This window comes from Balaenoptera physalus (genome assembly GCF_965194825.1).
Source record: "Balaenoptera physalus genome assembly, chromosome: 6".
Taxonomy (NCBI): domain Eukaryota; kingdom Metazoa; phylum Chordata; class Mammalia; order Artiodactyla; family Balaenopteridae; genus Balaenoptera; species Balaenoptera physalus.
The window spans coordinates 88,473,569-88,498,348 of record NC_138885.1 but is presented as its reverse complement, the minus strand read 5'-3'; the positions used below and the strand labels follow the sequence as shown (position 1 = coordinate 88,498,348).

At 37.9% G+C, this 24,780-nt stretch overlaps 2 protein-coding genes across 4 annotated transcripts in view; one reads left to right on the top strand and one right to left on the bottom strand.

Moving 5' to 3' along the window:
- Nucleotides 1–2,667, top strand: part of HSPD1 (heat shock protein family D (Hsp60) member 1) — a 10,489-nt gene extending 7,822 nt beyond the window's left edge. For both annotated transcript variants that reach the window (XM_082467152.1, XM_082467151.1), the window contains exons 9-12: nt 271–516; nt 909–1,083; nt 1,371–1,549; nt 2,257–2,667. In XM_082467152.1, the coding sequence (XP_082323278.1) occupies nt 271–516; nt 909–1,083; nt 1,371–1,549; nt 2,257–2,409 (753 nt within the window). In that variant the 3' untranslated portion in view covers nt 2,410–2,667. The remainder of the gene's footprint in view (nt 1–270; nt 517–908; nt 1,084–1,370; nt 1,550–2,256) is intronic.
- COQ10B (coenzyme Q10B) overlaps nt 2,626–24,780 on the bottom strand; it is a 24,968-nt gene continuing 2,813 nt past the window's right edge. Inside the window, exons 2-5 of one of the 2 annotated variants that reach the window (XM_082467344.1) lie at nt 22,086–22,235; nt 17,285–17,477; nt 13,035–13,136; nt 2,626–11,582 (exon numbers count right to left, since the gene is read on the bottom strand). In XM_082467344.1, the coding sequence (XP_082323470.1) occupies nt 11,415–11,582; nt 13,035–13,136; nt 17,285–17,477; nt 22,086–22,235 (613 nt within the window). In that variant the 3' untranslated portion in view covers nt 2,626–11,414. The remainder of the gene's footprint in view (nt 11,583–13,034; nt 13,137–17,284; nt 17,478–22,085; nt 22,236–24,780) is intronic. The other variant, XM_082467345.1, reaches the window with a different exon arrangement.

The following is a 24,780-nucleotide window of genomic DNA, read 5'->3' as shown; positions in this document are numbered from 1 at the left end:
AAAAGTATGGCCTTAGATGAGTTTTCTGAGTTCATAGTTTTCTCAAAGTTAATAATTGAGAATTAAGTGAGAAGTTGGAAATGTCATGAAAGACTGTATTCAGACTTTGTTTAGTCTAGCTTTGGTCTCGAAATCTCACATTTCAAAGAAACACAGTATTGCAAGATGTTTCTTTTATCAAAACACCTGTAGGATATATTATTAATGAACTTGGTGTAATGAAAAAAGCTGTAATCTGTAATTTGTTCATTCCTTAAAATGTTTTTGTAGGTATTTGGAGAAGAAGGACTAACTCTAAATCTTGAAGATGTTCAGCCTCATGACTTAGGAAAAGTTGGAGAGGTCATTGTGACCAAAGATGATGCCATGCTCTTGAAAGGAAAAGGTGACAAGGCTCAAATTGAAAAGCGTATTCAAGAAATCATCGAGCAGTTAGATATTACAACTAGTGAATATGAAAAGGAAAAACTGAATGAACGTCTGGCAAAACTCTCAGATGGTGTTGCTGTGCTAAAGGTAAGATTCATTGTTATAAATAAGCTTCTTGGGTTCTAAGCCCAAGATGACTATTTCTGTGGTATGTAACCAAAATATTTAGGCAATCAACTTCCTTGTGGAGATATTTATTATATAAAATTTCTTTACTGAAGCATTCCTTCCTTAAAACCAGAATTGAACTTGTAGTGGGGGAGTTGTGTGGGAACAGATGTTTTGTTAATAATCAGTCTAGAGTCTGACTTGTGAGACACACTCTATTAGCTGTTTAATCACGTAGTTAATTGTAACAAATAGGCAACCTTTTTAAAATTGCTTTTTAAGTAAACTAGGTGCTTTTTAATGAGTCTTTTGGCAGTCAGCTTCTTGAATGGGAGAAGCCATACTAACTGGAATGCTTTTTTAATCTTTAGGTTGGTGGGACAAGTGATGTTGAAGTGAATGAAAAGAAAGACAGAGTTACAGATGCCCTTAATGCTACACGAGCTGCTGTTGAAGAAGGCATTGTTTTGGGAGGGGGCTGTGCCCTGCTTCGGTGCCTTCCAGCCTTGGATTCAATAACTCCAGCTAATGAAGATCAAAAAATTGGTAAAAAGTTACCTTAGTAATGAGTTTACTTGTAGCCTGATTTTAGTCTTTCTGTTGTTAGAATTATATTGTTGCTGCCACTGCATGGAATAAGAAGTCATAAAGCAATTTCCAGAATAACAAAAGTAGAATAGCACTGATGTCAGAGATCTTTCAGGGGGAATGATTTGACCTGTGGTATTCTCCCAATTGGAATTTTTCTACAACTGTACTCTCAAAAGTAGAATTGTGCTATAATAATTACAAAGGAAAGAACTAAATTTGCTAAAAATTTATTTTCTTTATAGGTATAGAAATTATTAAAAAAGCACTCAAAATTCCTGCAATGACCATTGCTAAGAATGCAGGTGTCGAAGGATCATTGATAGTTGAGAAAATTTTGCAAAGTTCTTCAGAAGTTGGTTATGATGCTATGCTTGGAGATTTTGTGAATATGGTGGAAAAAGGAATCATTGATCCAACTAAGGTAAATAGTTCACCAGTGTCTAAAAATACTTTCAAGAACTCTTCATTGGGCTTCCCTGGTGGCGCAGTGGTTGAGAATCTGCCTGCCAATGCAGGGGACACGGGTTCGAGCCCTGGTCTGGGGGGATCCCACATGCCGTGGAGCAACTAGGCCCGTGAGCCACAACTACTGAGCCTGTGCGACTGGAGCCTGTGCTCCACAACAAGAGAGGCCGCTACAGTGAGAGGCCCGTGCACCGCGATGACGAGTGGCCCCCGCTCGCCACAACTAGAGAAAGCCCTTGCACAGAAACGAAGACCCAACACAGCCATAAATGAATAAATAAATAAATTTAAAAACCATCCTTTAAAAAAAAAAAAGAACTCTTCGTTAAGTCTTGTTAATTTGTTTTTTTAAATTAATTTATTTGGTTGCATCGTGTCTTAGTTTTGGCACACGGGATCTTGCGGTCCGGTGCGCAGGCTCTTTGTTGAGCACAGGCTTCTCTCTTGTGGCACATGGGCTCCAGAGCACGCAGGCTCAGTAGTTGCGGCGCATGGGCTTAGTTGCCCTGCAGCATGTGGGATCTTAGTTCCCCGACTAGGGCTCGAACCTGTGTCCCCTGCATTGGAAGGCAGATTCTTAACCACTGGACCACCAGGGAAGTCCCAAGTCTTGTTAATTTTTTACTAAGGAAAAGTAATATTTTATCAAAACTTTTTTCCTAGGTTGTAAGAACTGCATTACTGGATGCTGCTGGAGTGGCCTCTCTGTTAACTACAGCAGAAGTCGTAGTCACAGAAATTCCTAAAGAAGAGAAGGATCCTGGAATGGGCGGGATGGGAGGGATGGGAGGTGGGATGGGAGGTGGCATGTTCTAATTCCTAGAATAGTGCTTTACCATCATTAATGAGCTGTGAGAGGAAGCTCAAGGCAGCGTTCCTCACCAACAACTTTAAGAGAGGTCAGTTGAAGGAGATGACTGAAGAAAAGGCTGGCTGATGTCTAAGAAGATCACTATAACCATCAGTTACTGGTTTCCGTTGACAACACAGAGTGGTGTACTGCTGTCATTGTCCATGCCTACAGATAATTTATTTTGTATTTTTGAATAAAGACATTTGTACATTCCTGGTAAATGAGTATAAGAGCCATGCACCAATGTACTGCTTTCAACTTAAATCACTGAGGCACTTTTACTACTATTCTGTTAAAATCAGGATTTTAGTGATTGCCATCAACAGATGAGAAGTTAAGAAGCAGCCTTTCTGTGGAGGGTAAGAATAATTGTGTACAGAGTAGAGCAATATCCAATTATGCGACCACCTTTGTGTAATAAAAATTGTTTAAAGTTAATTGTGTTAGCCTTTCCATGATCTAGAGGATATGAGGAATGAAAGAAAGCCAGTTGAAGAGGGAGGGGTAAGGTAAGGTTTGACCCAAGTCTTAAAATGTTATTCTCCCTATAGTTTCCTTATGTTTCTCTGTTTATCTTTGCTGCAGACTGGATTATATTATTACATTGGTAATGGGGGAAATTTTGAAAGGTGACAACTCTGAATGTTGTATGTGTTGAGGTTTGGCTGTAAAGAAAAGGGCAGCTTGTTTCTTTTAAGGGTTATGGTTACTGTTCCAGAGTCTCAGCATCACAGATAAGCAAGGGGTTCCCTGCTAGGTACCCACAAGTGAGGAGGGCAGGGTTTACAGTATGAGTGTACTTCAGTGGAAAGGAGAGGTATGCCATTCAAGCATGATGAATAGCAGGGAAGGGCATCCACAACTTGATAATGCACAGCCCAGTGTGATCACCTTTATAAGAACTTGAAACGGGTTTCGGTCTCAATGCACTTGGTCTTTATTAGATAAAACAGTATAGAAGTATGGCTTTTAAAACAGCTGTGTGTGCATGCGTGTGTGTGTGTGCATGCGTGTGTGTGTGTTGGGGACATACTGATTTGCAAGATAGAACATTGCTTTCTAATTTAAAGTACAAGATCTTATGCAACAAGAACATTAAGTTTTTTTACTTTAACCTGTGCCAAGAATGTAGTCTTATCTTGGAGCTATAGAATCGATCTGCTCGGTGGGAAGGAACTCCAGTCTGTTGCTCAGTTTGGCCCTGGGGTTGCTGCTAAGAGGTCTGGTATAAGGTAGGCACTGAGGCAAATGTTTCTACTTTCCTTATCTAGTATGAATAGTTTGGACAGGAATAGAAGGAAAAAGTCCATCACAGATCAAAAGTCAAAATCACTTGAAATCCTGCATCTAGAAATACCTTCGCCTTGTTAACTTGGTTGGGTTAGAAAAAATGACAAGAGATAAAAGAGGGGACTGACTGAACGAATAAAAGGCATTTTAAACAAAACTTGTCTAGAATGTACTTACGGTTATTCAAGTGGCAAAAGGCAACCTAGCTAGTAGTATCAAGGGTTGGAGGAAAAGAGAAACCATGGGGAATGGGTTTTATATAGTTTGTATTTTAAAGGCCAAACGAAATGAGTAGAATAGGTAAGAAATGAGAAACACCGGGACCTGAAAGATTTCTAGGTGCTTTTTTTTTCTAGTTGCTGTTTGATCAGAGAGAATGACTTGAGCCTAAAGAGATCAACAGGAGAGGAAAATTGACTAGGTGTTATGTGCTAGACCCTGGACTAAGTCCTTGGATTATTTTAACCCTTAGAACAATCTTGGATTAGGAATTACTTATCAAACCTATGCTACAGTTAGTAAACTGAGGCTCTGAATGGTTAAGTTATTTACACAAAGTCTCAGAGCTATTAAGTGGTAGACCCAAGATTTGAACCAGGGTTTAATTGAAGAGCTTAAACCAAAGAGCAAGCCTGGAATGAACCCCTAAGCCAGGATCTAGGCAATTTAAAAAAACCCAAGAGCCGCAGCCAGAGAAATCAATATAGATAAATGGGGCAATTCCCTTTTCCCTTTGACTAGAACAACCGCGCTAGGTGATTGCAGTTTTGGAGAGATTACAGAGAAGAGCAAGAGTATCAAGGATCAAGATGGTTCCTTCCAATACCATGTGGTCAAGACTAAAGATGCTAGTGACTAGGGGAGGAAGCAGGAATGGTAGATCTCTGAGGAAACCTGCTCTGGGCGCTCATGGAAATCCCCTGGGAAGCCACACAAAATAACAATAGAATGTCCAGGCCCCAGTTGCGTTGCTGTGAAAGCAAGCAGGATTTATTTGAACAGCACAGGCTTTTCAAGGCAAAAATTTGCAGGAGTGTGTTAGAACAAATCTATGAGCCTGAGAGAAAAGGGGCATGGAGGGGACACAAACACACCCAATATTTAGCCCTGGCCATGGAGGTGAACTTTTATAAAGACAGCTGGATCTGCTTTAAAAATGGATAAAGGAGTAATCAAGGAAAAAGGAATGCCACTGTGAAGTCAGATCCTGCTATTTCAGGAAAAGAGTTGAGAAAATAGATTGTTTCTACTGCAATCTGGGCAGTTCCAGCTTGGTTTAAGTGTTTAGAGAATCTCAAACCTAAAAAGCATGTTTTGGGGCACATGACTAGAGGTATCTCCCTGGTCCTTGCAAACAAGAGCATCTCTGAACTGATGATTCTCAAACTGGGTTAAATATAAGGGACTGTCTATGTTGGAGTAAGTGGTTGATGAAACCAAAAATTTTAAGAAAAATGGAGTATAGTAACTACCAAATTGAAGATGATCATTGTGAATTTAGTAGCCTTCAAAGATCTCTATCTACGAGGAATTCCCTGGTGGTCCAGTGGTTAGGACTCGGCGCTTTCACTGCCGGGGCCCGGTTCAATTCCTGGTCGGGGAACTAAGATCCGGCAAGCCGCAACATGCAGCCAAAGAAAAAAGATCTCTATCTCTGTCACCAAAAAATGGCCTAACGATATCATAGGCAGCATCGGTGCCCATCACCAATTCCTGGGCACATCCATAGCACCTGATTTTTGTCTCTAATACTGGTTTCCACCAAATGGGAATAGGATTCCTTGAATAGCAGTGGAGTCCATGCCTTGGGACAGAAAAAAAATCAGGATGAATCTGGAACACCTTGTCGCTGCCTGACAGCAAGAATACTTTCAAAAATATCCAGGGCAGGGCTTCCCTGGTGGCGCAGTGGTTGAGAATCTGCCTGCCAATGCAGGGGACACGGGTTCGAGCCCTGGTCTGGGAAGATCCCACATGCCGCGGAGCAACTAGGCCCGTGAGCCACAACTACTGAGCCTGCGCGTCTGGAGCCTGTGCTCCGCAACAAGAGAGGCCACGATGGTGAGAGACCCGTGCACCGCGATGAAGAGTGGCCCCCGCTTGCCCCAACTAGAGAAAGCCCTCACACAGAAACGAAGACTCAACACAGTCATAAATAAATATATAAATAAATAAAAGAACGTGAATTTCTTTAAAAAAAAAAAAAAATCCAGGGCAGTTTTTTTGTTTTTGTTTTTAAACTAACCCAAGGGGTTTCCATTGGCCAAGTTAGGACATTTTGAGTGTCAGTAATAACAAATAATGATAGTGAATTAGAACAAAGCCAAGAATTCATGATATTCAAAAGAAGAAAGAAAGTAGGAACTGAACCAAGGGTAGGAAGAATGAGCGGTATTGGTAGTCTCATATCATAATCAGGTAGAAGGGGAGTCCAGTAACCAACTAGCACTGGTCATGAATAATCAAATGAAAGAACATCCAAAAATGGGTTTTAAGATAATAAATTTTCCAAATTCCCCAGAATTTAAAATCTGAAGTTAACCTCCCAAGGGAATGAAACATTGGAGCTGAACTCAAGGACCTCATGAATGTTGATGTATTCATGAGACAACATTAAGTTTCTATTTATACTGACAAATCGGGTCAATATATCACAAATAACACGAGTTAGGTACTGACAACCACACAAAACTTGAAGAGTACTTCATTTCCAGGAGAGATACCAAGTCTCTAAGCATTAAAATCTCTGAAACACAACGGATGTAAGAACCTCATGATGTAACAAGTTTTGATACAAAAAGAAGGATAAACAACAAGGTCCTATTGTATAGCACACAGAACTATATTCAATATCCTATGATTAAACCATAATGGAAAAAACATTTTAAAAAAATGTGTGTGTGTCTATATATATATATGTATATATAAATATAACTGAATCACTTTGCTGTACAGCAGTAATTAACACAACATTGTAAATCAACTATACATCAATTTAAAAAAACAAACAGAATTCCCTGGTGGTCCAGTGGTTAGGACACCTCGCTTTCACTGCCGAGGGCCTGGGTTCCATCCCTGGTTGGGGAACTAAGATGCCACGTGGCACAGCCAAAAAACAAACAAAAAAAGAAGGGACTCACCCTAAGGTTCAAGGCTCAGAATCACATTGGCCTGTGCTGCCAGGTTACACATCCCCACCAAGAATCTTAACAGCTGGTTACCAACATCCTGCAACCTCAGCTGGTCTAAGATGGTGTCTCTTCTTGAGTCTAATTAATATACTGAATGTCCAGAAGGATATAAAAAACACTCAAACAGGCAACCTCAGGAGAAATAGAAATAATAAATATAAGAAGCTGAAATAGTAACACTCATATCATTTATGTGTAAATATTATTACTGTATCATTATAACATTGTGTGGTTTTCTGTCTCAGAACATGTTTTAAGACATTCAAGAGAATGTGATATATTGAATTTGCAATTTTAATTAAATGTTTAGAAGTCTTTGAATCTATAATATTTAAATGTTCAGGGAAATTTATTTTAATTTCATACACTCAGAATGATCAGTTATATAAGCAGTATGTGAATAGAGAAATGCTGTTTAACTTTAAAAGAAATTTCATTAATAAATTCATAGATTAATTAGACATTAAACAGGTACAAATAAAAGTATTTTACCCCTTGCTGCAAAGCCCCTCTGACATTTAAAAAAACAACAAACTCAAAATGGTCCTTACCAACACGTAATGAATTCCAGGGCAACTGAGGGGAAGGAGTAGATGAGGGATATCAGTGGATCTATAACAAGTTAGAAAATTGATGGAAAAGTGATGTGACTTAGAGTTGATATAATTACAACCTAAGAACCTGAAGAAGGAATACAAGAAACAAGGTACTTAGTCCCACAGAACTCCCCCAAAGATTTAGCATTTGGACTCATTGGATACTGGTCTAGGGAATCAGGTAAGGCCAAGTGTGGGAGTGGAAACGAGGGTGAAATTAGCTGAAGGATTACTGAGATATTGGACTCCTAGGTCTCCTCTCATTTCCCACACCACCAGGTAACTATTGCCTACAGGTTAATTCTCTGTGGAAATTGAATAGGAATGAATCAGCCTGGGACACCAGAAAGAGCAGAGAAGCTGGGGTAAGAGAGGGACCTAAAAGATTAAGGGAAAGCCTACATGCCAAACTGTGAGACCATCAGTCCCTTACTAAACTTACAGAATGCCAACAGCCAGGCATTATTTCTACTCCATCTGTCCCTCTTCCTATTCCCAGCCCCGTATTTCTCTAGGGCAAGAGATAGAATATTTACGTAGAAAAACTGTGAGAAAAGACCTCTAGATTCTGCCATTTGGGGAGTCCGTCAGTGAAAAGGCTGGCTCACGTGATCACCTTACAGTGAAACTCACCAGTCAATATGCCCCATCTTAATTCCAGTAAACCGTATAGTACCTTGCCTTCAAATATTAACAGACAAACAAGAACCATTAGACAGTCAAGGAAGCCTTCAATGTGAGGAGAATAGCAAAAACCAGAAGGGACCTAAGGGAAACTCAGTATCTTAAGAAAGATGAGATCTTGTTTCCTTAAAAGAAGAAAGCTATGAAATAAAGGAACAATTAGAAAACAAACCAAAAAAATCTTGGAAATTAAAACTATGGCAAATATAAAATTAACTGAAAGGTCTGAAAGACATAATTGAAGAAATCTAAAAGGCAGAACAAAAACAGATGGAAAATAGGAGGAAAGAAGATAAAGATTTAATACAAGAAATAAAATGTCTAAATAAGAATTCCTGAATGAAAGAACCAGAGAATATGGATAGGAGGAAATTATCAAACCAATAATTGAAGGAAATTCCCCAGGACTCAAAGACATGAGCCTGTGACTGAAAGGATCTGTAAGTTGCCCTGCACAATTAATAAAGGGGCAACACGGCCGATAAGCATGCATTTCCAGAGTACCCAAGTTAAAAAGTGGATTTTAAAAGCTTCTAGAGACCAAAAAAAGGATGCTAAAACGAAGTACTGGTTATAAGAATGGCATCAGACTTCTCAAGAGCAGCACCGGATGCCAGAATACAATGAGGTCAGATCTTCAAATTATGGGGGATGGGAGGAATTATTTTTAATGTGGCGTTCTATACTCAGTCAAGTGTGAATATAAAACAATGACATCTTCAGATACTCAGGGATTCTAAAAATTTAGCTCCCATTTGCCCTTTCTTAGGAAGCCACTAGAGGATTTCCTCAGCATTTTGAGAGTTAGAAAAAAAAAAGGAAGCCAAAAGAGCCAGGAAATAGGAACCCCAAGAGGAGAGAGGTGAAGGGAAATCCTAGGATGATTAGGGAATTACACTCGCACAACAGCGTGGAGAGCAACCAGTTCAGATTGGAGCAGGATGAAAGGGTGGCTGCAAGTAACTGAATACCTAACTCTAAGTGACTTAGACACTCGAGGTCTGTTATCTCATGTAACCAGAAGTGCCCTCTACTAGGTTGTTTCATTCAACCCTTGATGTTAGGGTTCTGAATTGGCTTTTCTGGAATCATCGCCTCTTCCCTTTTTGTGAAAAGATGGCAGATGTAGCTGCAAACTTCACATCCTCACACAACCAGGCAAAAACCAAGGAAGAGAAGTTTCTCTTCCAAGTTTCTTTCCACAGAGATAAAAATCTTATCTAGCAAGTCCTATCCCATCAGTCTTCCCCTCAGATTTCACTGACCAGATGCCAATTCAAGAAAAGTTTATAAAGGTGGTGTTGTTTTCCCTCTTATGATATGGAAAGCACAGGTGCCAAATTTTAAGTCCACAGGTCACAGACTTCAGAGCAAACACAAGAGCATACATATTTGAGCCAGAATGCATGGGTTTGTCTCTACCACTTACCAAGACTTGTGTTCTGACAATACTTGGGGAACCTCATGGGTCAAAGGGATGGCTAGATCAAGGCAATATTTGGGTATTCCTGGGTTCCCTTACCAAAATACCATGTACATACTATCATACCAGTCCAGTTACACCCAACCACTAAGTGAGATTCTAAACCTAAGTCTACTTATGGCACTTTAAGAATAGTGGTAAAGTACAGGTTCTTATTTCCATTAAAAGAGTAGTAATACTGTACAGGGAAAAAGAGAAAATATCTGGGGTCTTTTCTTTTGCCACTTAAAAAAAACTTTTGTTTTTTAAAAGGTGCATAATTTTTTTTTTCTTTTTTTGGCTGTGCCGCTCGGCACGCAGGATCTTAATTCCCTGACTGGGGACCAAACCCACGCCCCCTGCAGTGGAAGCACGGAGTCTCAACCACTGGACTGCCAGGGAAGTCCCCAAAGGTACATAATTATATACAAACTACTTATGCTCTGGGAAGATACCTCATTCGTACGTGGAAAAATACTTTACCTGTGTGAAGGCATAATCAAGCTCCATGTGAGTAGACTGTAAGAATCCTTCACCACTGTATACCCACCACGTGGCAGAGAGCAGCTACTCACAACAGATTTACTGAACAAATTGATGCAAACATGCATTCATGCAGGGAACGAACTAGTAAGTTCCCTTGCTGATCTGAGGAAACAAGGGAAGGGTAATTAATGCAAGAGGGTTGTTGGGTATGGAATGAAGGAAGGGAAGGGAATCAATATTGATTAAAGGAAGACTGAATTTTGCCCAGATTTGTTTCTGTGAAAGTATTTTAAGACATTTCAATAACTGAAATAACTGTACAAAAAATAAACAAATTAACTTTATTAAGTTACCACTTCAGTCCTTACATTGATTTGTTTACAAAAATATCAGTTTGAAATGCATTATTGAAAGTGAGTACACACAATAAATAGAAAATAAGGATGCATGGTGCTGGAGACATCTCAACCAACTTATCTTCATCTACTGCCCACTGTTGTAGACAAAATTTGACACCAACTTATTATCTTCATCTACTGCCCATTGCTGTAGACAAAATTTGACACGCAAACAGCATTTTTGAAAGAGCAGTCAAAGTACTGGGGAGAGGGCTGCAAACTATGAGAAAAGTAGCTTAAAACTCTGGACCACTCACCAAAAAAAAAAAAAAAAATCACTGTTTATCTGGAAGCTAACCTCAGTATAACACCGAATTATCTACTACTACCCACAAGAACAATTTAAAAATAAGAAAAGTGCCAAGGAACCTTCATTAACAGTATTTTTAAGTCAAAGTTTTTACTTTAAACATCTGTTGATTACTCAAATATCCTAAGCCATGAGGCAGACCCTAAGACAATAAGTTATAAATAGTCTGAATTTAATAACTTAAAAGTGATATGGTTAATATAATACACACTGCATGAGTATCTCAACCAACCTCTTTCAGGTGAGGTGATAACTAAAAGGTTTAAATTTACAGTTTCAATTTCTGTTCAGAAGAGTGATGTCAGTATTCTAGCAATAGTGATGACATCCCATTATTGTAAATATGCTAATATACATATTACTCTGAATTACACTCGATTGAATTCTATGTACACGTGGTTCCATATTCCAAGTGCAAATTTTCAATGGTACGGGTTTATAATCAAAGCTGGGTTTGACAAATGCTTTCTGACTTCTGAAAGCAAATGATAAAAGTACTTCCTAAAAGTGAATAAACTAGTTACAAGTACGTGACCATTTCCTTTTTCTCTTTACGTGTGATGAACTTCATGAAGCATTAATTCCCGAGGTATATTTGTTTCTGGACCATACAGCTTACATGCTCTTCTTTCAAAGGCAGCTACCATCTGCTTTACAACTTCATCGAAAAACAACGTGGCAAGCTGAGAGTGTAGAAGTGAGCGAAATTCAAAAGAAATCTGTAGAAAAATGTTAATAATTATTTTAGAAAGATCTTTCTTTTACTAAATCTCCACTTAGGGTAATGGTGTTCACACTGTGAAATGGGTTACTTGGCCCAGTACCTAAGGCAGAGCTCTATGGGTCTATCTAGATGAGATTTTTAACATACCTCAGAAGAGGGAGATTTGTTTCCTGCAGTAAGCACAACAACGGCTAAACAATAAGCTTAAGTAAACAGGGCCAATGAATCTCATTTTGGGGCAAAGAGTCTGCTTTTATTAAGTTAAAGAAACCTGGAAAAAAGCTTTGCTAAATACCATGTTTATCACTTTGGCTTCTTATTAATATGCCCCTTTTAGAGCTACCTTACCTTCCAAAAGGAAATAAGGAAGGGAAGTGATCCTTCTGATATGGTATTCCCATGAGAAGTAGTAGCAGAAAGATGAGATTAACCCACAAAATAGATGGCGAAGGTGGTTCAATCTTTAAGTAGACAATGATTTAGAACTTTCTTTATATCCCCTCAAGACAGAATTCAAGGCAACCCAGTTTAAGAAATAATATCTTAAGGACCTTAAATATCCATTAACTTCTGAATGTTTTAATTTTTTATTTTAAAATAATTTGATTTATAAAAAAGTTGCAAAAACAGTACTAAGATTTCTCATACACCCATCACCCAGATACCCCTATTTCAATGTCTTATATAATCACAGTACAATTAAAACCAGGAAATTAACAGAGGGAGTTAGTATTACTAGATAATAATGCTATTACCTAATCTAGAGAGGTTTCATTCAAATTTCCCCAACTGTCCCATATATGCCCACTAATTTTGTAATGAAAGCAACTTAAGAGCTGAGAATAGCATATAGTAATTTACTCAAAATTATAACCATTTCTTTTTAAAAATATTTATTTATTTATTTATTTGGTTGGTTGGTTGCGCTGGGTGTTAGCTGCGGCTCGCAGGCTCGTTAGTTGTGGCATGCGAACCCTTAGTTGCGTGTGTCTTACAATCTATGGACTTGTAAAAATTAGAAAATAGAGAAGGGATGACTATTCAAGGTTTCAAGAAATAAAATAGAAAAAGAGAAAGGGTCATTAGCATTCTTTTCTTTTTTTTGGCCGCGTCACACAGCATGAAGGATCTCAGTTCCCCAACCAGGGATCGAACCCGTGTTCCCTGCAGTGGAAGCACAGAGTCCTAACTACTGGACCGCTAGGGAATTCCCCTAGCATTTTTTCTTACAAAATTAGTGCAAAAAAAAAAAAAAAAAAAAAAATTAGTGCAGAAAAAGGTATTCAATACTCAGAAATTTGAGATTTTTTAAAAAATGTCTTTCAGTAATTGCTATGCATGTAGGTTATTAATTATGACATCTGGGTTCTAATAAAAATGGATTACTCCTTCTTTACCAACTTCACCTGATGTTTGGAACAAATAGAGGGCTTTATGAGAGACTTACTGAAAAATCCAAAGTACAAGTTCTTGGGTAGCCAGGAAGACCTGGGCTAAAACGCCATACAGTCTCCAAATGATTGAAGAGCTTCCCATCAGTACAGGATGCCTAGAACAAAATGAAAAAAATAAAACCACAGATAAATACCATTTGGATTGTGTCCAGAATCTACAACTGAAGATGACTTCTTTGAGAAGTAAATATTTTTATAGGTCAGACCACAGGTGACAAAGACATATCATTGATAGCTTGGTACTAGGAAGTGATCTCTGGCCAATATAAGCCATTTTCCTTTCTCCTGGGATCCCCAAGATTGCCACTTGTTCTCTTCCGCTGCTGTCACCCACTGTGCTACTTCGAGTTCTCCTCCCACAACAAAACAGGGAGTGACTACCTGGAAGTTTATTTCCAGCTCTGCCACTTATAAGTGATCCTGAACAAGTTAATTCCCTGTACTGTATTTCCTTAATCTATAAAATGAGTATAATGCCTGTGTTATACCATCAGTACGAGATGGCTAAATTTAATATTTGTAGGGTATTTGGCACAGATCCCTAGAACAATTCTATAATTCTTCTTTCCAACCCAAAGATTTTCTCTTATCAATCACATTCAGTCTTTCCCTAACTCATTATTCTTTATTTCTAGAGGCCTCTATGGTTCCAGTTTTCCTGAAAGTGTGGCCCTGACCCTTGTCCCTGACCCACTGCTTTCTGACCTCTCATCTCTTCTGTGCTCATGTTTATTTTACATGTGTGTGTACACACTGAAACATAATACACAGTAATACTATGTGCAGTGCATCCTGACATATCCCATTCTATATCACTAAAAAATGTTGGTTGAGACCCATTAAAGAGTTGCCTCCTGCAGTGCGAAAAATGGTGGCCAGAACCATAGTTACTAGTCCACTGTTAGGACAGGTTATGACCTTGAATGAAGTTCAGTTTCTTTATTTACTATCCTAAGAGGCCATCTGGGCCTTATTATACTAGTAGACAACTGACCTCAAGAATATCTATCACCTTACCTTCCCTTAGAAGCAGCCTATTTTTTAAATTCTTGTTTCAAAGTCTACACTCCCCTCCTCAATTAAGCCTTAAGTTTTCAGCAATTCTGGCAAATCGTGGGGCCGATAAATGATCAAGCCCCTCTACCCCCTTTCTTTTGGATAAATTATCCCCCTCAAGAATTTAGACTGTCCCTCTCCTGAGGCTACACACTACAAAATATATTGCAAAATAAGGACCTGCATAGGTAAACTCTGTTTCCCCCAAGTAAACAGTCATTTTTTTCTCCCATAGCTATAGCCTACCTAAACACAGACTATAGGATTATTTCTCTGACTATATCTGGATCTCTCTAAAGATAGTTCAAACTGGGGGCTAAAGAGCTAAAAATCCATTTGCAGTTTATTCCTTACTTCCTCTTCATCTAAACCCTTTTGAATTAATTATCAGATGGTAACACGGTAGAATCATTATAAACTGCATCCATACTAAAAAGCATTTAAAAAGATATGCTCTATTTACATTTATAAAAAGAACATATTATTTTAATTTTTAATATGGAAACCAGTGAATGTTTTAAAACTTATTTAGACACGATAAAATAAGTCATTAAAATACTAACTACTTTAATAACTGAATTTAGTCACATTATGCTAAGTCACTGGGGAGAAGTAAAAATTTTCTTCAGAGTTTGGCTTTATATATAGTTCAATAATGGCTATCCAATTTTTAAAACCATCAAAAGTCTATAAGAAAACCTTATTGTTTCAGTTATCCAACTTTGTTTATTTACTTTTTTTTGTTTTTGGCCATGCCTTACAGCTTGTGAGATCTTAGTTCCCCAACCAGGGATCAAACCCATGCCCCCTGTGGTGGAAGCCTGGAGTCTTAACCACTGGACCACGAGGGAAGTCCCTGTTTATTTACTTTTATTTTTAATTTTTTTAAACTTTTTCAGTTATCCAACTTTAAGATAATGCAGTCCACCTTTCTTTACAACCACATAAGAAGCTCATAGGAAATTTAATAGTGAAGGAGAAACAGCTGTTGGGAATAATCACTATAATATGGCACCTTCCTCTGACCACTTTTTCACAAAATGTGGCAGTGCTATACTCATATCAATAACCCAGCTCAAGGATCCACGGATTTTTACTGGTATGTTTTGATAGGGACAATACTGCCAAAGATCTCATTCCTAACAGAGATACTGAACACAGTAGGAAGGTTTCTGGCCATTACAGATTCAGGTAGACTACAAACACTGACATGTTAAGTCACAGGCACATTTGGGGCAGCTAACAATTCACAGAAAATGTCACATGGCTTCTGCTGCTTCCTCAGTTATAATAATTTTTATTATATGTCACATATGTGTATCAGGTATTAAAATCCATAACCTGAACCCAGGGAAAATTGAAAGCTGAACATAGTTGTGTGTTATTCTCAAATATGTCTTTAAACAATAAACTAGCACACTAAGTGAGACAGCTTATTTTAATGGAAAAATAGTTTTGGAATCAGACACACACAGTATGAATTTGTGTAAGGCTCTTAATTTCCCTAAGCCTCATAAAATTGAGATAGCAATGACTATCTAATACATATTATTATAATTAAAAAAAAAAATTTCCTCCCTCCTTGGCAGTGTTAAAAGTTACTAAAATTATTATGAACATCTGTGGATCTACAATAACCCAGAACAGAGTAGTGAGAACTTCATAAACAAAGAGGCCTCATGACTCCTGTCATTGTAGTACTGGTGCTGAGGATACAGAGACGAAAAAGAGGATCTCCCATTCCCTCAAGTAGCTCGATTTTTTCAAGCAGAAATCCAAATGAAGAAAGAAATTATACTACAGAGTGATAAGAGAAATAAATAAAGCACGTGCAAAGCCCAGAGGAATCACCGAGGTAGAACTAGTCATCTATACGAAAAGAAAGGGAGAAAGCAGGTTGGAATTTGAAGGATTAACAGGCAAGGAATTTTCATTACAGGTAAAAGAGGGAACAACATGCAAAGGCACAGGGCTGTGTAATGAGCACTATATGGTTCATTCCTGGAAGCCAGGGAAGGGAAGAAAGCCAGGAGGAGAAAATGAGACTTTTTTAGAGTTCTTTTAGTTAGATGCAGGATATGTTAAGATCTAAGTTATGAGAGTCTGAATGGTAAGAGACTGAGGTCAGGGGACTCAATTTTAAGATTACAGAGATATTTGCTGCTGTCAGACAGACTAGAGTCTTGGCTGTGATCTGACTCTTCTAGGCTTTAGTGTACTCAACTATAAGATGGAGAATAAAATTTGCATCTCAAAGGGCTGTTGTGAAGAGTAATTCAAGTAAAGCACTATAAAGAGCTCAGTATGTCAGCTATTTTAAGTGTAGTACAGGAGGTGAAAACTCCACAACTATGGGGCAAACAGCTGAAAACAGTCATAATAACGACAGAGTCCCACAGTGGGGCACAGTCTTTTAAGTGGAGTTGAAGTTTTGAGAGTGCGACTAGGGTGGACTCCAAGGTCTCAGCTTCACTGGACAGTATACTCTTTCTGGTATGAGAGTTGCACCTCCTCAATGCCTGACAAAGAGGTGACGAAGGCATTTAGCTCTGGCCAATTACCAAGAAATGATACCACCACTAAATCCTGTGAGCACAGAACACAATTCAGCTTTGAAAGTCTTTGGTCATCACACTCTAGAAATTCAATAGAAATGGGCATTACTCTGTGGAATTCTGCCTTTTTTGTGTGATGAAGTCTGGGTACCTTTTCTAAATGTGTACCCTCCTCTGAGAAGAGTAAGATGATTAATATATGCATGCAACAACACTTGGCATTTCAGAACCTGGTACATGGCAGGATGACTTCAATAATGTTTATGTTCTCCACATTTATATCTTTTCTACCTTTCTGCATCCTCTCACCACTTTCCCTTCCTTAACTTAAGAAAAAGTAGTGCAAGTATTAAAACATTTCTCACTTGTGCGGCCATCTCTTTACTGTGGGTCAGTAGTCCTCAACAGAAGGACAAAAGAAAAAGCTTCTCATTTCCATGTTCTAGTTAAATTTCAATTTGGAAAGAATAATGCTAATATTGTGTAAAATAACACGATTTAAGAGATATAATAAATAGTTTGTTTTTTCCCTTCTATTAGTTTAGGGAAGTCTTCTTAATGTTATTATACTTTAACCCATTTAACATAATATTTGAGGAATATTTAAAAACAACAAAAAACGAAACCATTACCTTTACCAAATGTGGTTTCACCAAGGTTACCACTGATGTATAGCGCTCCAATACAGGTGGAAACCCAATTTCTAATCGTGTTTTGCAGTATCCAGATCTCCTTGATATTACATCTGATTTTTTGCACCAAGGAACAAAATGCTTGTAATCCTCCATTCCTGATACTACATCATACATTTCCTGCATAGAATATCTTAAAAAAAAAAAGGAGAGGTGTTAACTGCATCTATTTATATGGTATATGTACACTTTAAATTGAATATGAATAAAGTTTACTATGTATGAGGCAATAAATCATTTGGCACACATACAGAACCACACTCTGGGATGAATGTCTTCAAAACACAGAAAATAAAAGGATAAAAGGGAGCTAAACATATGTCTGTAGCAGAGCTTACAATGTGGCAGACCACAGGTTGAATCTAGCTTGCAGATATGGTTTTTAAAATTTTAATTAGTGGGCTTCCCTGGTGGCGCAGCAGTTGAGAATCTGCCTGCCAATGCAGGAGACATGGGTTCAAGCCCTGGTCTGGGAGGATCCCACATGCCGTGGAGCGGCTGGGCCCGTGAGCCACAAATACTGAGCCTGCGCATCTGGAGCCTGTGCTCCGCAACAAGAGAGGCCACGATAGTGAGAGGCCCGCGCACCGCGATGAAGAGTGGCCCCTGCTTGCCGCAACTGGAGAAAGCCCTCGCACAGAAACGAAGACCCAACACAGCCAAAAATAAATAAAAAATAAATAAATAAAGGTTTAAAAAACAAAAAAACAAAAAAACAAAACAACAACAAAAAAAATTTTAATTAGTGACCAGCATTTAAAAACTGAGACTTCGAGAGAAAAAGACTAGAAGCAACCTAAATGTTTATTTGGTTGATAAACATTAATAATTGCTTAATAATAAATGGTTGATGAATTATGGTACACTCATACTGTGGAACTCTATCAGTTATTTAAAGGGATTAAGATCAGATGTACAGTTGACCCTTGAACAACACAGGTTTGAACTGTGTGGGTCCACTTATACACGAAGTTTTTTCAGTAAATTTAGTACCTGTATTTTCATTTTACAGATCTTTAAATTAAATGTGAGGGAAAGTTTGTGTTCAATTAGAGATCACAATATGTGGAATCAAAACAACTAGGGTTTGCGTCTTGATTTTATCCAAACTGTTTCATCAGCTTCCTGCCTTTGGGTGAGTCATTTAACAATTCCTCGTTTGGAGACAGAAATAGCAGTATGCAGATTTTTTTTACTGTGTGGGGGTCTGCACCCCCTAAACACCCCACTTTTCAAGGGTCAACCGCATACTTTAGAGCAAAGAGGTTTACAAGATATTGCTACATGAAAAAAGGCACACTAAAGCAGACGGGATATATTCGATTCTATTATCTATTTGAGAAATATCATAAGTGTATACTATATTTCCTCAATTTTAAACATTCGGGATTTTTTTCCTGAAAATAATTATTATGTTAATAGACTGTCTGTAATGAAAATACATTTAAAAAGTCCTAGAAGGATACAGATTAAACAATTACCAGTTGTTAATTCAGGAAAAAGAAGTAGGAGTAAAAATAGACTAAGTCTTTTAGTATACATATTTCTAAATTGTTAAGTTTTTATACAAGTATGTGATGATTTTGTAATTAAGAAAAAAATCTATTCTATAACACAAAAAAAGGAAACCTCTCATTCTTTTTATGAGCCAGCATAACATACTGTGAACCCAAGCCTCACAAAGAACATAAAAAACAAAATCTATAAACCCACATCACCTGTGAGTACTGAGGCAAAACTTCTAAATATCAGCAAATATAATAGAGCAATATATTTTCTAAAAAATACAACAATCAAATCCAACTCATTTAAGGATGTTTGGATGGTTTAATACTAAGAATTACATTATTATAACCATATTAATTAGTCAAAACAAAAACATTATATGATTCCCTCCATAGATAGTAAAATACCAGAAGCATTCCTATTAGAGTTAGAAATAAGTCAAAGGTGCTATCATCACTGTTATTTGACATTTTTCTGAAAGTATGTCAAAATAATTAAATCAAAGCATGAAATATGAGGCACATGTGTGGAAAAGAATTAGGCAAAATTATAAATTGGCAGGTGATATGACTATCAAATCAGAAGCTAATCAATTCAGAATTCAGTTATGTAGCCTGTTGAGAAATATATAAAAATTAATATCATTCCTATACTAACAAGTAGAAAACAGTAGCATAGAAATGCAAAATACATAGAAATAAATACGACAAAAAACCATCAGGGTTTAAATGAAAAACCAAACAACAAAAACATTGTGCATACAAGTAAAAGACAACTGAATGAGAACCAGACACATATAATTCTTGGTTATAAAGACTCACACTGTTAAAACATAATTCACCTCAAAATAATACAGTAAACAACTACATTCTAAAGTTTAAAAGGGCATTTTTGGAATACGACAGAATGAGTGTTTATATGTATTTAATTTTTATGATCATGAAATGAGGCCCACAGCAGAGGGGGGAAAATAAACCTACCCTCCCCATGTTCTCAGACACTTGGAAATAAATGCCAAAATAAGTCCCATGAAGAAGTATGAAACCTGGTAGCCTGGAAGCTAATTGTCATACAGTAGTCTGCACTGACTAAGAAAGCAGTATAGCATAGCAGTCAAGGGGATGGACTTTGTAGTCAGAAAGTACTGTGTTCAAATATTAACTCTAAAACATAGTAAGTCATGTGACCCTGGCTACGTTGCTTAACCTCTCAACTTCATTTTCTTCATCCATAATTGAAGAATACCTCTACAGATTCTTTTTTTTTTTTTTTTAATATTTATTTATTTCACTGTCCAATCTTCATTGCGGCATGTGGGATCTTTCACTGCGGTGCTCCCTTGTGGCGTGTGGGCTTCTCTCTACTTGTGGCATATGGGTTTTCTCTTCTCTAGTTGTGGCGCGGGCTCCAGAGCGTGTGGGCTCTGTAGTTTGTGGCATGCGGGCTCTCTAGTTGAGGTGTGCGAGCTCAGTAGTTGTGGTGGCGGGCTTAGTTGCCCCGCCACATGTGGGATCTTAGTTCCCTGACCAGGGATCGAACCTGCGTCCCCAACATTGGAAGGTGGATTATTTACCACTGGACCACCAGGGAAGTCCCTACAGAGTTCTTTTAAGGGTTAAGTGAAATAGTTTTAGCATAATGCACAATGCTTACTAGGCACTTAATAAATGGTAGCTATTATGTGTTTATGTCAAATATGGGGGAAGACGAATATCATTAGATAAGACCAATTTGTAATAAAAAGAATTTTAACATGAGAAAGAATAAGGAAGCAAGTAAGAATAAGTAAATATGGTGGGAAAAATAAGCTTAGGAGTCATGACACAACATAATCTCTCTGAGCTTCAGTTTCCTCATCTCTAAAATGGGAATAATACCTAGTTCACATGGCTATTATGAGAATTAAATGAAACAATAAATATAGAGCCCCCAGCAGTGCCTGTCAAATGGCAAGTACACAGTAAAAAGGAAGATGTTATATTTCTGATTCAAAAGGAAAGCAGACCAATTCACTATTTGATTTCTCATCCTTTTGTCGCCATGTCTCTTTTCAACAGATACCAGCTGAGGCAAAGATGTCTTCCTATCCAAGTGTTTACACTTGCTTTATGTGGCATTATTGCTGGCCACCTGGAGGCTACAATTACATAGCGGTAACATGACTAGTTCTTGCCAGTAATACCTGAGAGTAAGCACTGGGTGTCACTCCCAGACCAATATGATTAAGAACCAGGTGTATCTTTTTAAGAGACTCTGAAGACTAAGGAATTACAAAAGTCACAAATCGGATGGAGCCTGGGTTCCTGAATCACTACTCGAGGATTGCTGCCCATGGATTGGGAATACCCACTTCAATTTTACATGAGAAAGAAATAAACTTTTGGGTTTTACCTGTATGGTTGCTAGCATTACCTTAACTAATACAGTGACTATCCAGTAATAGCGGTAAATTATGTGACAAAAGTTATGAGTATGCCCAAAGTTCTTTACTGCAGAAAAATTAGAAGGGAAAAAGCAACTAAATAAAGTGAATGAAAAGTACTTTTAGAAGAAGTCACGTAATATTTAATGGCCTGTTGGGAATTAAGACCCCCTTGTAGAAATTCCCATATGAAGGACTGCTTGATTTCTGGTTTAGCAGATCTGCAGACGCTCTATACTCTGCTGTAGATACCCCTAGGTGAGGGGCCAAACCTGGCCTGCTGCGTGGCTCTGTAAATAAAATTTTGTTAAGAACACAGCCACGCCCATTTATTACATATTGTCTATGGTTACTTTTGGGCTACAGTGACAGAGTTGAGTAGTTGCAACAGAGACAGTATGGTCTACAAACCTATTTACTAACTGGCCCTTTACAGAAAAAGCTTGCCAACCTCTGCTCTAGATGGTAGGGGCCTCTTAGCATGTTTATATGTACTTACCTAGGTATGTGTGTATGCGAGGGAGCTATACAGACATATTTGGCTCAACATATCAGTAATGTTGCCACTATGAAAAAGAACAGTGTACAAAAAATGCAGGTCATAAACAGTTTAATTATTTCCTTTAAATGTCAAGATTTAAATCTATCCTATAAAGTTACCACATGACTACATTCAACAAATATTTATAAAACGGCAAGGGCTAGAAAATTAGAGCTTAGTCTGTAAGAAGAGAATCCAGAAAAAAGGAGGCATGATGTTCTATAGAAAATTGTGAACACGCTCTTTTAGTACAACTATTATTTTATACAAACCCTATAATTCTTCTCTCTGAATATTCTTTTCTTTTGTTTATTAATGGTGCAGCAATTCTGAAGAAAGTTCTTGCATATATCTCCTTAGGCAGAACTGAGGTGTGTAGTGGAAGAGTTCTGCTCATCAGTATACCACAGGAAGCTAAATACCTAAAAAGACAAAAATTACCCGATTGAGTAACATTGACAATTAAGAGGAAACACAAACTATAGAGATTGTAAAATAACAATCATACTTTAGAAGGCTGTGCAACCTTAGAATATTCCTGAAAAAATACACACACACACAAATAAGCTTCTAAAGCACCATAAAGAAACTAAAAAGGGACTTCCCTGGTGGCGCAGTGGTTAAGAATCTGCCTGCTATATATATGGAATCTAAAAAAAAAAAAAAAAAAAAAAAGGTTCTGAAGAACCTAGGAGCAGGACAGGAATAAAGACGCAGTAGAGAATGGACTTGAGGACACAGGGAGCAGGAAGGGTAAGCTGGGACGAAGTCAGAGAGTGGCACGGACATACACACTACCAAACGTCAAATAGATAGCTGGTGGGAAGCAGCCACATAGCACAGGGAGATCAGCTCTGTGCTTTGTGACCACCTAGATGGGTGGGATAGGGAAAGTGGGAGGGAGACGCAAGAGGGAGGGGATATGGGGACATATGTATACGTATAGCTGATTCACTTTGTTATAAAGCAGAAACTAACACACCATTGTAAAGCAATTATACTCCAATAAAGATGTTAAAAAAAAAGAATCTGCCTGCCAATGCAGGGGACATGGGTTTAAGCCCTGGTCTGGGAAGATCCCGCATGCCATGGAGCAACTTAGCCCGTGCGCCACAACTACTGAGCTTGCGCTCTAGAGCCTGCGAGCCACAACTACTGAGCCCACACGCCACAACTACTGAAGCCCACGTGCCTAGAGCCTGTGCTCCGCAACAAGAGAAGCCACCGCAATGAGAAGTCTGCACACCTCAACGAAGAGTAGCCCCCTCTCGCTGCAACTAGAGAAAGCCCACGCGCTGCAACTAAGACCCAATGCAGCCAAAAATAAATAAAATAAATAAATTTTATTAAAAAAAAAGAAACTAAAACTACCAGCTTACAGTTACGGTTAGAAGCTTCTAACAGAAAAGGTATCTCTCCCAGAAGTTGGCTTTTAGTCTGCAGTCATGTTTTACAACATATTCTTACCCTAGGCTTGCTAGGATATTCATCATCCAATTTTCAACTCATCTACTCAGCTTGTTTTCCCAGCTGGATCCACAGGAGTTTCCTTAATTCTTGATCTACTCTATGAGATTTGAAATTAGGTCTTGCTCTCCCATTGGCTATCCAGTGGCCCTGTCAGACCTGCTGTTCAGTTATCTTTTACCTTCCAATCTCCATTTCCATGTGTATACGTAAAAACATATGTCAAGGTAATTAGAATGTTAACTGTTTGGGTGCTTCGTAATACAGATGCCTGATATGCTCTTGTTCACCTAAATGTTTTCAGCCTTTATTCTAATAAGATTATTGCATAACTGTTTTACACTACTATTCGTGCATTATTAGTTCACATACTTATTGAGCGCCTATTCTGAGCTAGGCACTAGGGATATAATGGTGAATAAAACAAACATGAAGATTACATTCTAGTTGAGGAGTCAAAAAAAAATCACTAAAATAGAAATGGGTGTGGGGACATGTAATTAGGACCTCCTTTAGACAGAGTGGTCCAGGAAGTCCTCTGAGGTTGTATTTCAGCTGAGACATAATGGATAAGGAGGCATTAGCCATGCTAAGAGAGAAATAGATATGTATGTACATAATAAATGCATGTGCACATACATATAAAATCTCTCTCACACATACGTGTGTGTATGTACATGGGAGAAGGAGAGGTAGATACAGAGCATTTCAGGTACTAGGGAAAGAGCTTGGCAGCATCCAGACACTAAAAAAGACAAACAGTGTAACAGCAGTATAGCAAGCCAGGGGGAGAGCACCATGAAATAATGTTAGAGAGACAGGCTGGAGCTGGGTCATGCTGGGGATTATTGGTGAGGATAAAGCAATTTGGAATTTATTCTCAATGAGATGTTCTTGAAGTGTTCCAAGTAAGAGAGCAATATTTCATTAAATTGAGTCTTCAAGTTAATTTTTAAAAGTGTAATGGAGTGGCCTGGTGAAATCTCATGTTATCATATATGAAATTTGATTTATATAAGATATGATTTACATATAAGTAAAATTTCTTTAAGGACACTGAGACCCTACAGTTTGGCTGGAAGAGAAAATCAAGTTAAAGAATGACTGAAGAAATTGGCGATATTCAGCCAGAAGATAAGGGGTGATACTTGAGACTATGGCTCCAAAAATACAAGAAAAAACTTTTGAACAATTAAAGCTGTTTATAAAAATTGGGTAGACTTATTCCAAAGGTAATGAAAGAAAGGTCAATGAAAATAGTTAAGCTAAATGCTTCATGACTATGGAAAAGAATCAAGCATATGAACTGTATGAATGAACTTAAGTCTCTTTTAAGATAGATTCATCTCCTAGAGAGAATAAGGGTGTCATGTGTTCCTAAAAATCTTTAAAAATATGATGTTATGTGAATTTTAAAGGCAGTGATAATATTTTTAAAAGCCTACTGTAATTTTTTTGAGTAGAGCTATAGAGTTTGCTTTAAAGTGGAATTATGCCAAT